General features: G+C 40.4%; 1 protein-coding gene across 1 annotated transcript in view; it reads right to left on the bottom strand.

Moving 5' to 3' along the window:
- GALNTL6 (polypeptide N-acetylgalactosaminyltransferase like 6) overlaps nt 1–12,842 on the bottom strand; it is an 867,296-nt gene that overhangs the window by 168,962 nt on the left and 685,492 nt on the right. Inside the window, exon 6 of the mRNA XM_084883746.1 lies at nt 187–372. Within this exon, the coding sequence (XP_084739872.1) occupies nt 187–372 (186 nt within the window). The remainder of the gene's footprint in view (nt 1–186; nt 373–12,842) is intronic.

Here is a 12,842-nt window from a genome sequence, read left to right as displayed (position 1 = left end):
AAAATGTCAATTTTAATGCAATTTTCTAGTTACCCATTTGTCCACAGCAGGGGTTAATTCAAGGCTCCCACTGTACATACTGTAGGGGGGGGGACCTCTAATCATTGTAGGTTGCAAACTAAGTGGAAGCAAGCCCCACACTCCTTCAGAAAGATGCCAGGAGGCCCCGAGAAGCTGTGTACTCACTGAGGAGCGGGGGCAGCCAGTTCACATTGACCTCGCAGTGGGAGTCCAGGAAGGTCAGGACTTCTCCTCTGGCCATCGATGCCCCCAGGAGGCGGGTCCGGATGAGCCCTTCCCTTTTCTTGGTGCGAACAATCCTCACTTTGGAAAAGCGGGCCATGTACTCCTCTAGCTTATCCTTCAAGTGTTCTGGGGGAGGAAGTGGAGAAGGCACAGAGAAGACAAAGAACGTCAGATGCAGCAGCATTACAGGTGTCTACGCATGGAGGGCATAGGAATGATGAATCAGAGCTTGCATACATTTTCCTCCTCTCTTCATCTCGAGGGGGGGATGCTAAGATTTTACGCTGAGAAAGTTTCATACTTTACACTTTCCAAAGAGCTTTACACACTGCTCACTCTGCCCTTGGTTTGGACACTGGAGCAGACACAGACACACCAGAGCTCTCCTATGCAGTTTCTGCTGGCCGGGGCCCACCAGCTCACTCCTGGCCAGCACTTGCCCAGAGGGCATGGCACCCCCACCTGGCACCCCCTGCTGCTGAGCGAAGTCACATGAACATTGCAGCTTATGGACTCATTGCCTAGTATTCTCCGTGTTGAAAATAATGTACATAAAACAGCAACAACAACAAAGAAACATCTCTCTTGAATTAACAAGGACTTAACAGCTTTTGTCCTCTCTCCCCTCAAGGTTAGAGCAAACTGGTAAGCAAGACCAGCATCTGGCTTCTGATTTGAAGTGAAAAAGTGCTGACTTCCTGTGAATGTTAGATATAGAGAGGCAAGAGCAGATGCTATCAATGACAGTGATTTTTAACTTAGCTATTTAAGATTAGTAAACAAAAATTTGAAGTTTTTTTTTTTTTTTTTTTTTTTTTTTTTTTGCCTGATTAAAAACTAAATTGTATCTGATAACTTGATTATAGAACAAAATATTTCCCACTGGCTGTGATAAAATGCATCAATCTCTCACTTCTTTTTGTGCTGTCATTTTCATTTCCAGCACCTTTCTTTTCCATGGAGATGGTGGCTTTTGGTGGGATATGAACTCATATAGTTGACAGCCTCTGCATTCACCTTTCCATTTCTAAGACATTAGGAAGGCTTCATTGGAGTCCCTGCAAAGTATGGTCTAATGTTCACTGAAACAGAATCTTAGTGCAGTATCTTCTTTAGTTTTCACTTGCAAACTTTCTCTGCATGTCTGCAATCAAAAACATATCATTACTAAGTCTCCTTGTGATTTGTAGCAACAGGGATTCATGTAGGAATGGATGATCCCTTCCCTACTACCCAGTTTAACAGATGTCAGAAGTACTCTGCATTGGAGTTTCTCTGTACCTAAGGGTTTATTCTTATTTTTATTGCTTCTTCTTAGAATTAATGTAATGGAGTTTTGTTTTTTTTAACCCAACTTTCATTTTTTTTTGACTGCCCTATAAGTGGGTTTTACAAATGGGTCAAGTGAAAATTTTTTTTTAGCTTTTACATTTTTACTATAAAAGAACACTAGTGGAACCTTTTACAAGAGTATTTTAGCCCCAAATATGTTTCTGTCTATTTTGTATTTCCTGTAATGAACTAAGATATAGAAATTATATTACAAAAAGCAAAGGTGGACAGGATTTGGAGTCAGAACAAACCTGGGTGGTTGGGAGAGGGGGAGGTCTGTGACAGTAACATATATGAATAGTCATGCAGACTATCTGAGCCTGAATTTCTTCACCTATAAAATATAGAGAATTTGGGTGTTTTTAATTCCCTCTTAGAGTGTAGTGGAGCATCAAGCTTTGGTTAAAGACCTGACAGCATTCATTCAACAAACATTTATTAAGTGACTAAGTGGAGACCCCAATAACTTGTACTTAAGAAGAAAAATAGCATTTCTAGCATCAGAAGTGCCTTTGAGAATGCTGAGCCTGAGAAATAAAAAAATAATGATCTATTTTATTTTGGTGATATTTTGATAATCATCAGCTTCTATTTATTTTTTTTAAAAAGGTTTTGACCATCAATAAACAAACATGTATGGCTTTATAGTAATATCCCCATATTTCAACCAACAGGTAGGCTCCACCTTCTCTCTCTCCGCTTTGACATATGTGTGTTGTGCAGAGGGTCTCCTCCTGCCCCTTTGATTCCTTCTCCCTGCTTTCCCTCTGTGTAAGCTGCAAGAAAGATTCCTAAGGGCTATGCAACCCAGTGCCCCCTGTGAATAAGACCGCAGCTTGACTATCTTGTTAGGGAAATAAAGCAGAGACCAGCATCCAGTTGGTCAATCAAAGCCAGGGACTGAGTGGTAACTGATCAAAAGCTGTGTGTGTGCCAGTCTTGTATGCTCTGGGTTCTGCCAGGACTTCCCACAGTCATAAGTGTTTAAGAAACCTTTATAGTCTCATTACTGTAATTTATCCAGTTACTGAATTCCTTCTGTATCACCAATGTGCAGGATTATGCTACAGGTGTCATTCTATAACTTTATTTGTAGGTCAGTTGTTTGAATCACAGAATGTATTTGTCTCATGAATACAGTGTCCCAATAGTCATTGGGGACTGGAAATAGATCATGAACATTTGTTGAGTGCAGTAAAGTAGTCCTTTCTGTAAGCCTCGTGTTCTTTCCTTTAAATTTATTTATTGATTTGGGGGGGAGAGAGAGGGAGAGGGAGAGGGAAAGAGAGAGAGAGGGAGGAGAGAGAGAGAGAGGGAGAGGGAGAGGGAGAGGGAGAGGGAGAGGGAGAGGGAGAGGGAGAGGGAGAGGGAGAGGGAGAGGGAGAGGGAGAGGGAGAGGGAGAGGGAGAGGGAGAGGGAGAGGGAGAGGGAGAGGGAGAGGGAGAGGGAGAGGGAGAGGGAGAGGGAGAGAGATATTTTGTTGTCCCACTTATGTATTTATTCATTGTTTGATTCTGACCAGGACTCAAACCTGCAACCTCTGGGCATTAGAATGACACTCTCTAACTAACTGAAATTCCTGGCCAGGGCCTCATTGTTCTATGAGTATCATCTCAGCTGTTTGGGCACATTGATTCTTCCTTCCTTACCAGGGGGATGTGGGAGAAGGAAGAGGATGTGGCTCTACATGATAGTCACTTCCCAGGTGGCCCACAGTGAGAATCAAAGGCTCTAGGTCACCTGGGAGTGTTGTCCCAACTTTGGATTTAGTCTTCCACTTTTTAGTTTCTTAGAGAAGTCTCTGGAACTCAGTAGGGGACTATTCCCACATGTTTCTTTCCCTCTATGTAAACTTTTTGATTATGTGTATTTTCCTTTTTCCAAAGCCTATCTTAATGTACTAATAGGATTGTATGGTGTGAATTTGCTAAACACAAGGGGTTTGACCCCAAATTGAGAACTCTAAATGTTCAGATCAATTCCTCTTGTTTGAACTTCCTGGTAATAATAATTTGATTGCTTTGACTCAGAATAATGACCTAAATGACTGCCTGTTGAGGGGTCCATTCTCTCCTCGTAGTTCAGTTGTAACATCTAATTACCCAAAATTTACAGTGAAGACAGATATCATCAGTCTAATTAGCAAATTAGGCTCTCATGCAAGGGAATAACTGGGGATGGTAGAGATGGGTTTTATTAAAAATATTTTGCATTTCTTTTATATGAACAATTTTTAGATTCATTTCTACCATATTGTATGATATTTTTCCTATGCATTTTATAATTTTCAAGTCACAATGAGAGTCCATATGTGAATGAATAAAAGTAATCTGATTATAATATATAGTTTTTAATAAATATGTTTATAGGAAACTAGAATCATAACTTTTTATTTTCTAAATAGAATCATACTATTTGTCTTCTTATGATTAGCTTATTTCACTTAGCACAATACTCTCAAGGATTATCTATGTTGCGTCAGAATTTCCTTGCTTTTCAAGGCTGAATAATATATACCATTGTGCATATACTATATGTCCTGTTTTGTTTGTCCATTCATCTGTCAATGGGTTTTTGGTCGTTTCCACCTTTGGGCTACTGTGAATAATGCTGCTATGAATAAAGGTATACAAATATCCCTTTGAGACCCAAGTTTCAATTATTTTGGATATATTCTATATATACACCCAAAGGTGGAATAGCTAGATCATATGATAATTCTATTTTTATTTTTTTGAGAAAACTTCACACTGTTTTTCATAATAGCTGTACCATTTTACAGTCTCATCAAAAGTGCATAATGGTATTACTGTTGGTCAAAATTAGGCTCTTTCACAGGATTGCATAAAAAGCATTTCAGGGATGCATGCTAATGGGAGACTGTGGTATAGCAAGGTTTATTTGTGATACAAAATCAGAATTCCCCTCCTGGGTCCCCAATGTTCCATCTCAGTTCATCCCACTATGGAAAAAGCCCAACTGTGTTTTCAGCAAGACCAAAACAAAGGTCAGTGTCCAGAGTTTCTGTTTCACATTCAAGCTTAGTCCTTAATTAACGCCCCATGTTTACCAACATATCTTTTAACAATCTTATCTTCTCTCACTCTTCCAAGAAAAGACATTCTTTATCTTTCAGTTGTTCATTTAATCTCTAAGGGTGTCAAAAATGCTCATTGCATAAGATAATCTGTCTTGAGATAAGAGGCAACTATTTTAAAAAACAAGTTTAAGGAAGTAAAAAAACATCAAAAGGACCAGTATATTTAGGCTTTTACCTTCTGAAGTTCTTAATGGTAAAAATCCCATTCATAAATTTCACAATTCTCTGGCTATTTCAACAACTTCTTATTGTATTTTGCTGAACACCAGGTTATATCATTTTTAAATTCCAACACTGTTTGTATTACAACATTAAACTACTGTTAACTATTAAGTTATTTGTACCTGCACACACATTCACAGCTTGGATAAGTAGCAAAAATTAGAACTGAGTGAATTTCCCCCCCCTAAAAATAATTAATAATTTTCTGTAACTTGTTTCCTCAAGACAAAATCAAGATGAGAAATGAAATTACTGGGCCTAAACAATCAAGAGGTAATGTGAGCCACAGAACAAAAATATACATTTTATAAGATTTTTATATGGATTTTTAGAGAGAGAGGAAGGGAGTGGGAAAAAAAAAAAATCAATCTGCTGCCTCCTGCAGGTGCCCCAACTGGGGAGTCAAACCCACAACCCAGGCATATGCCCTGACTGGGAATGGAACCGGTGACCTTTCAGTGCACAGGTCAATGCCCAACCAATTGAGCCACACTGGCCAGGGCTCAATGAGACTATTAATAAGGGGAAGTCACAGTCTCCCAGTGAATTAAAAATGCTGCATGTGTCAAATCGGTAAGATTCAGGGAAACCACCTCCAAATTTAAGGGATTCGTTAATTCATTTAAGCAATTTTTAGAAAACTCAAACTGATAAAGAAATAAAATAAAATAAGCTGGAATGCCCCAGAAAGGGAGAAATTGATCTTTAGCATGAGAAAAAGCATAAATTCAGCCGAAACCGGTTTGGCTCAGTGGTAGAGCATCAGTCTGCAGACTGAAAGGTCCCAGGTTCGATTCCAGTCAAGGGCATGTACATTGGTTGCGGGCACATCCCCCGTAGGGGGTGTGGAAGAGGCAGCTGGTCGATGTTTCTCTCTCATCGACGTTTCTAGCTCTCTATCCCTCTCTCCTCCTCTCTGTGAAATATCAATAAAATATATATTTTTTTAAAAAGCATAAATTCAGGTAGAACAAAAAACAAATACAAATGCCATAGCGCAGCACAAATAGCAAATGAAGGCAATAACAACTGTGCCCTCTTAAAAGTGCTTCACTTTGTTTTCTTTTTCCCCCAGTTAAAAAACACGTTAGTGCTATTCACACATACATGCTACAGTCATTTTGTTTTTCTTCAGCATCCTAAAAAGCACCCACTGGAATTACTGGGGCGGGGGTGGGAGGTGGGGAGGGGAGAGTATGTTGTTTGGGCAGAGCAATAGGGACCCTCAAATTAGCATGTATGTGAGTGATTGAATAATATCCCCGATGACTGTCAAAACAGCCATAAAGACTTTTGGGATTTGACTTGACTTCACAATAAATAAAGACAAATTGGAAAGAATTCCTCTAAACTGTTAGTGTGAGAAAAATGCTATGTCAAAATTTCAATTTAGATGAGACCAGAACTAAATTAAATATCTGGGAATTGGTCCTGTTCCCAAGGCTACTGAAAGCTCCCAGTTTGTAACAATAATCTTGTACTGCAATATAGAAGGAGACACGCAGGAAATGGGCTGTCTGTCTTTGTTGAGGAAAATTGATCTGTTAGACGTCTGTCCTCTCTAGGAACTGCTCTGTTTCTTGATAATGTTATTAAAGAATAAAAAGGAAAGGAACCATGTTAGATATTGTTTCAGTTTAATATTTAAAAAGAAAATATTAAGAGTACTAAAAGTGTGTCTCATATTTTTCGAATGAAAAAAAGCCCACAATAGAATCAGTAGCAAAATATGACAAAGTAATATATGAACATAATAATACTGATTATGTCCACATTTATTGTGTTATTACTAGTATAATATCTATTCTAATATATTTTCATGTATTAACTTGTTCTCATTTTATAGATAAGAAAAATGATATTCATCTACAAATGAGGAAAACGAGGGTCAGAAAGGTTAAGAAATTTGCCTTTGATCACAGAGTAAAAGAGAACCTGGAAAATTGTAAATACTCAATAAATGTCAGCCATTATATCTCAGGAGAATAAAGAAAGCTGGAGCCCAAGTGTATTTATCAGGAATATTTAAAGTACAAGGAATCTAATATAGGGAACAAGGTGCTTATAGTAATAATATGCAATTATTATAGAGGACCTGAAAATTTTAGGAAAGTAGAAAAAAATCACTACGAGTTTTATTGCCAAAAGTCAATCATCCTTAAGCCAGACAGAGACAAACACTGCAGTTCCACTTATATACAGAATCTTAAAATAAGTCCAATTCTTAGAAATAGAGAGTAGAAAAGTGGTTGCCACGGGCTGGGGTGTGGAGAAAATAGGGAGAAGTTGGTGAAAGTTAAAAACTTTCAGCTGTAAGATGAATAAGGTCTGTGGACATAGTGTAAAACATGGTGATTCTAGTTGGTAATACTGTATTTTATAATTGAAACTAGTGGCCCAGTGGATGAAATTCATTCATGGAGGGGGGTTCCCTCAGCCCAGCCTGTACCCTCTCCAATTGGGGATCCCTTGGTGGGATAGCTGACTGCTGGCTTAGGCCCGATCCCACAGGAATCGGGCCTAAACCGGCAGTCAGACATCCCTCTAGCAATCTGGGACCACTGGCTCCTAATCGCTCACCTGCCTGGCTGCCCAATCACCCCTAATGCCTTTTCCTGCCTGCTTGATTGCCCCTAGTCCTTCTGCCTGCCTTCCTGATCACCCCTACCTGCCCTCCCTTGCTGGCCTGGTTACTCTCAACTGCCCTCCTCTGCTGGCCTGATATCATCCCCAACTGCTCTCCTCTACCAGCCTGATCGCCCCTAACTGCCTCTGCCTCAGCGCCCAGCACCATGGCTTTGTCCAGAAGGAAGCTGGAAGATGGCTGGTTGACCTGGCCTAATTAGCATATTACCCTTTTATTACTATAGATAGATTATACCGGGGGGAGCCTTTTTCAGCAGGAGGAGATGCTCTTGCCAGACAAAAATACATAGAAAACATACATAATCCCTATATCTGGATTGATAGCCAGCCATATGCACTATGCTGCCAAACTGGTCATTAAAAAATGGAACCACTTTCTTATACCTTATATTGCCCTTAAACAACTATTGCCCTTAAAACAACTATTGCCCTTAAAACCCCTCTTCAGCCTCCACTTTAGGTTCTGCCTTCACAGTTCACCCAGATTTGGTTCTGATTGGTCAGTTTCTATGCCAGTGTCTCCAGGCCTATCTCTGGGCCTGATCAGAAAGGCAGAGCTGATCAGCAGCAGCCCCAGGCTGCTGGCCAGTGGGCTGAACTGCTGACCTCTCAGAGAGAGAGAGAAGCTCGGCTCCTTGCCTCTCTCTCTGGGCCTCGCCAGCAGCCTGGGACAGCTACTAATCAGTCCCGCCTCTCTCTCTCTCTCTCTCTCTCTCTCTCTCTCTCTCTCTCTCTCTCTCTCTCTCTCTCTCTCTCTCTCTCTTCCCCCCCCCCCCCCCGCCCCAAAGGTCAGTTCAGCCCACTCGCCAGTCCCTGCCCACCCGAGCCTGCTGCGTGTGCAGCCTGGCGTTCAGTCACCCCTTCAGTCTTTTTGGATGTTATGGACACTGTCTCTTTATATATATAGATTTGCTAAGAGCATGTCCTTCACAACTCTGATGAGTCAATGCATGTGTTAATTAACTTGATGGAGAGAATCCTCACATTGTATACTTTAAATACCTTACAATTTTATGTCAATTATACCTCAATGAAACTGAGGAAAGGTCACTATTCATATTTTCTTTAATTTTTGTGCTTACATTTAGAGCATGCATGCTTTTTTAAATCTAACATGGAAATATTCCATGTTATTATCCAAAAATGTTATTCTAAGTGTGCCATGATTTATCCTTATTTTTTATTTAGGCTGTTTACATGATTACAGCTTTTACTATTATAACTAATATATAATGGATATTTTGATGACTAAGTATTTTCTGAATCTAAAAATTTCCTGAGGAGAGATTCCAAGAGTGGAAACTTGAGCATCAGAGGATGTGAGCCTGCTTATGTGAAAAGGCTGCATAAATGTGTCTAATTAGAAGAGACTGTGAACTCAGTCTTCATTTACTATGGGAGTCAAAGAATTTGGAGTGGCCATGGTGGCGTTAATGCCAGTAAAATCCATTCTCTACTTTATTGAGAGAGAACTGAGGCTAACGCTCACACCACCAAATTGCCAAACCATGTCACCTCTCTTTGTATGCTCTCCCTTCTCTCCTGACAATGGAATGAACAGTGTGCCCTTCTAAGGCCATCTTCTCATTTGCGCCCTTGGTCACATCTTTTCTCATCTGCTCAAGAGCATGCTCCTACAGGTACCCCATCTCTTCCCTGTATGCTCATTCTCGGTATTTCTACCGAGTCATTCCATCTTCAAGCAAAACTGTACTATGTCCTTTATAGTCCTTGACCCAAACCCTCCTGCTGCTCCGGTGCCATTCAGCTACTAGTTTTCAGCAGGATGTTCTTCAGTCTCCACTTCACTTCCTCCCATTCTCTCTTGGTATTTATTTAGTTTTCAACTACAGCTTACATTGAATATTATTTTGTATAAAGTTAGATGTACAGGGTAATGGTTAGATAATGATATACTTTACCAAGTTTCCCCCCGGATATTTTCAGAAACCACCTGGCACCATTCATAGTGATTACAGTGTCATTGACTACATTCCCTATGCTGTACTTTATATTCTCATGACTATTTTGTAACTAGCAATCTGTACTTCTCAATCCCTTCACTTTTTTTTTTCACCCAGTCCTCCAAACCCTCTCGCCTCTGTCAACCATCAGTCTGTTCTCTATGTCTATGAGTGTTTCTGTTTTGTTTGTTCCTTTTTATTATCCTTTAGATTCCACATACAAGTGAAATCATATGGTATTTGTCTTTCTCTAATTTCATTGAGCATAATGCCCTGGGCCATCCATGTTGTTGCAAATGGCAAGATTTCATTTTTTTTTTAAAGGCCATTCTCTCTTGAATTCATACCTTTTATTCATTCATTCAAGACAATCTTGGAGATCCATATGAATAGCATTGTGCTTGATGCCATGGTCATTTACCTTTGGAAACAGGCAGAAAGTTTGTTTCAAGGGGATTCTTCTGCCAAGACATAGCTCTTGTTTAGACTCAGAGTAAAAGGGATGTGGTGTGAAAACGGAATGTGGAGCTGGAGTAGCAAAGGACAAAGGGAGTTATCAGCAAAGAAATTACTTTGAAGTCCACTGATGGGAGAAGAAAAAACGAGTTGCGAGGTGCACAGGTCTAATTGTGAGCAGAGAGTACGTTTGTGGTCCCTGCAGGGTTAATTCTGCCGAAGGGTCCTACGTTGCCAATATATCCAGGAAGGTGGGGGTCAGGAAGAAAGACAGGTCCTGGAAAATGTCTAACGTGGTGAAAGCCCCTTGCTTGAGTAATTGAAAGCTGAACTGGACCCAGCACTATGAAATATAATTTGGCTCTCTTCTCCAGGGAACGGAGAAAATGATCTAATAGTCTTTTCCATCTCAGTTTCCCCTGACCTCTGGCTGTTAACATCACTTTTCCTCGTTATGTCAAAATGAATTGCCTATTTACCACTGAACTCTAGAAAGCATTTCCCCCCCCCCCCACTTCCCCAGGTTAGACACAACCCAGCATTTGCTGCTTGCACTTCATTTCAACTTAATCAGTGTGCCAGGGAGTCCTGTTGAAGTGGGTATTCTTATTTTCGGGAAATGTAGCTTACTTGCTGCGTACATGGTACCTCTTCACTGTCAAGCTGGAGCGCTCCCCAATTTTAGAAGGCATTCCCAACGAGAATGTCAAATGTATTAGCAAAATGGAAAGGAAAATGAAGTGATATGGCCTTTAAATTGCCAATAACCTCCATAGCTGGGTCATTTATTAGTACTGGAATCTGCTCAGGCTGGTTTCTTTCCATGACAATAAAAACACTGATACAGGATGACTGCATTTGTATTTGACAGTATTGCATATATTTTTTTTTTGTTTTTGAGCTGGAGGAAGGGATAGAAATTATTTAAATATCTTATAAGGAAATGAATAGTTTTTTGGGCGAAATTTTATGTACATATACACATATATAAGTACATATATGTATATGTTAATTCCATCACTAAGATTAAGTGAAAAGTGACAGATTATAATTTAGCAAAAAAAAAAAAAGATCATTGTTTCCTGCACAATCTTGATTAAACGAGGCAATAAATCATATGTCTAAAACATGCCAAGCATCTGCCAAAACAGAAGTTGGCTCAGAAAGTGACGAGAATAGAATTGTGGAGCAGTGGGCATTTTATAGTCTGTCACTGCCGTGACAAGGAACGGCAAAAGGGCAGCATTATGTCTCTCCTGATGGTCCAGCGGCATATTTTCTATTGCAATTCTTTTGTTTGGCCCTCTTCGTCTTCATTTCAATGGGCTGCATCTCCTTGAGCTGCAGCAAAGATATATATTTTCCCTACTAATGATGTGTCTCCCACGGTCCCAGGACAATTTTCACACTTGATGACGTTCATCTGTGGACGGGGCCGCAATCAGTCAGAGTGCTGCAAACGGAACTGGACATGAGGCTGGTTTTTTCTACTCTCTGTGGACAGACAAGCTCTGCATGTTCCCATTTTACCAAGGCTTCGCTCCCAGGAGAGATTTGTTTCCCCCCATTACTTTATAAAGATCATTTAGCCTGTACATTCTGCCTGCCTGTCAAAATTTGTGTTAGACCAAATCCCTGTTTTAGATTCTGAGACTTCCCTTTCTACACATTTCATTCAGATTAGAATAAACAAATGCAATGCTATTAAAATACTAAAAAATTAGCAGGTGTAGGTTAATTCTGGAAACCCAATGCTTCTCTTTGAACAATCCATGGCCTATAATATATGATACAGATGGGGTGGAGAACAGGGCACAGTTCTCACAGATTGGTAGTTTACAAACTCAGCAGGGACAAAGTAAATTTGCAGATGGGAAGATAATTAATACTTCAAAACAGGGCTCATTTATTCAATGTGTTTGGTATAGAAGGCATGAGGTCCTTCAAAAAGGGAGGATCCTGGACCTTGGATTGGTTAAGATTTATACAGATGAAGAGCAGGAAGACAAGGTGAAGTCTTAGGGATCTCTCTCTATAAAAGCCTAATATGTTAAGTGTCTGATCATTCAACCATTCAACCAGTTGCCATGACGTGCACTCACCACCAGGGGGCCAGATACTCCAACTGGTAGCTTAGCTTGCTGCTGGGGTCCAGTCAATCAGGACTGGATGAGATGGGCTGAACACACTCTGGAACTCTCCTATAGTCCCTCTCTGGCCCTGATTGTGCACCGATGGGGTCCCTCAGCCTGCCCTGCACCCTCTTGCAATCCAGGACCCCTCAGGGGATATCAGAGGAGCAAGTTTTGGCCCCATCTCTGCAGGCCATGCCAAGAAACTCCACTGGTGCATGAATCTTGCACCAGGCCTCTAGTGAAGAAATAAAAAGGCAGGGAATAGCAGTCCTGATATTATAAAAACAAAAACAGAACAAAACAACGGATCAATAATCAACCAACCAATAACAATCTCTGCTTGGGTATTCCCTAATAGGGGTGTCGAACTCAATCAGAGAAGGGGCCAAAATCTAAAATCCAGCCTAAATCGCGGGCCGAATGGTTTACTGAACAGTCATAAACTGACAATGTCATAAACTGACAGCGGAGTGCAGTGATGACAGCGCGGTGCGGGCCACATTGCAAGGCCTGGCGGGCTGGATTTGGCCCGCGGGCCTTGTGTTTGACACATGTGCCCTAGAAATTAATGCTAAACCATGCAATTGTGTCAATACAAAGAAAAACACTAAAACAAGCTGTGATCTCCATCTCCTCTTTTTCCATTAGTGACTATAATTTCTTACACTTTAATTTTCATATTGTAACACATGAACTAGCAAAATATTTAATACAAAAGGTTATATATTATAAAATAAATAC

This window comes from Pipistrellus hanaki, assembly GCF_964339955.1.
Source record: "Pipistrellus hanaki genome assembly, chromosome: 5".
Lineage (NCBI taxonomy): Eukaryota > Metazoa > Chordata > Mammalia > Chiroptera > Vespertilionidae > Pipistrellus > Pipistrellus hanaki.
The sequence above is the reverse complement of the archived record's forward strand: the minus strand, read 5'-3'. Positions and strand labels throughout refer to the sequence as shown.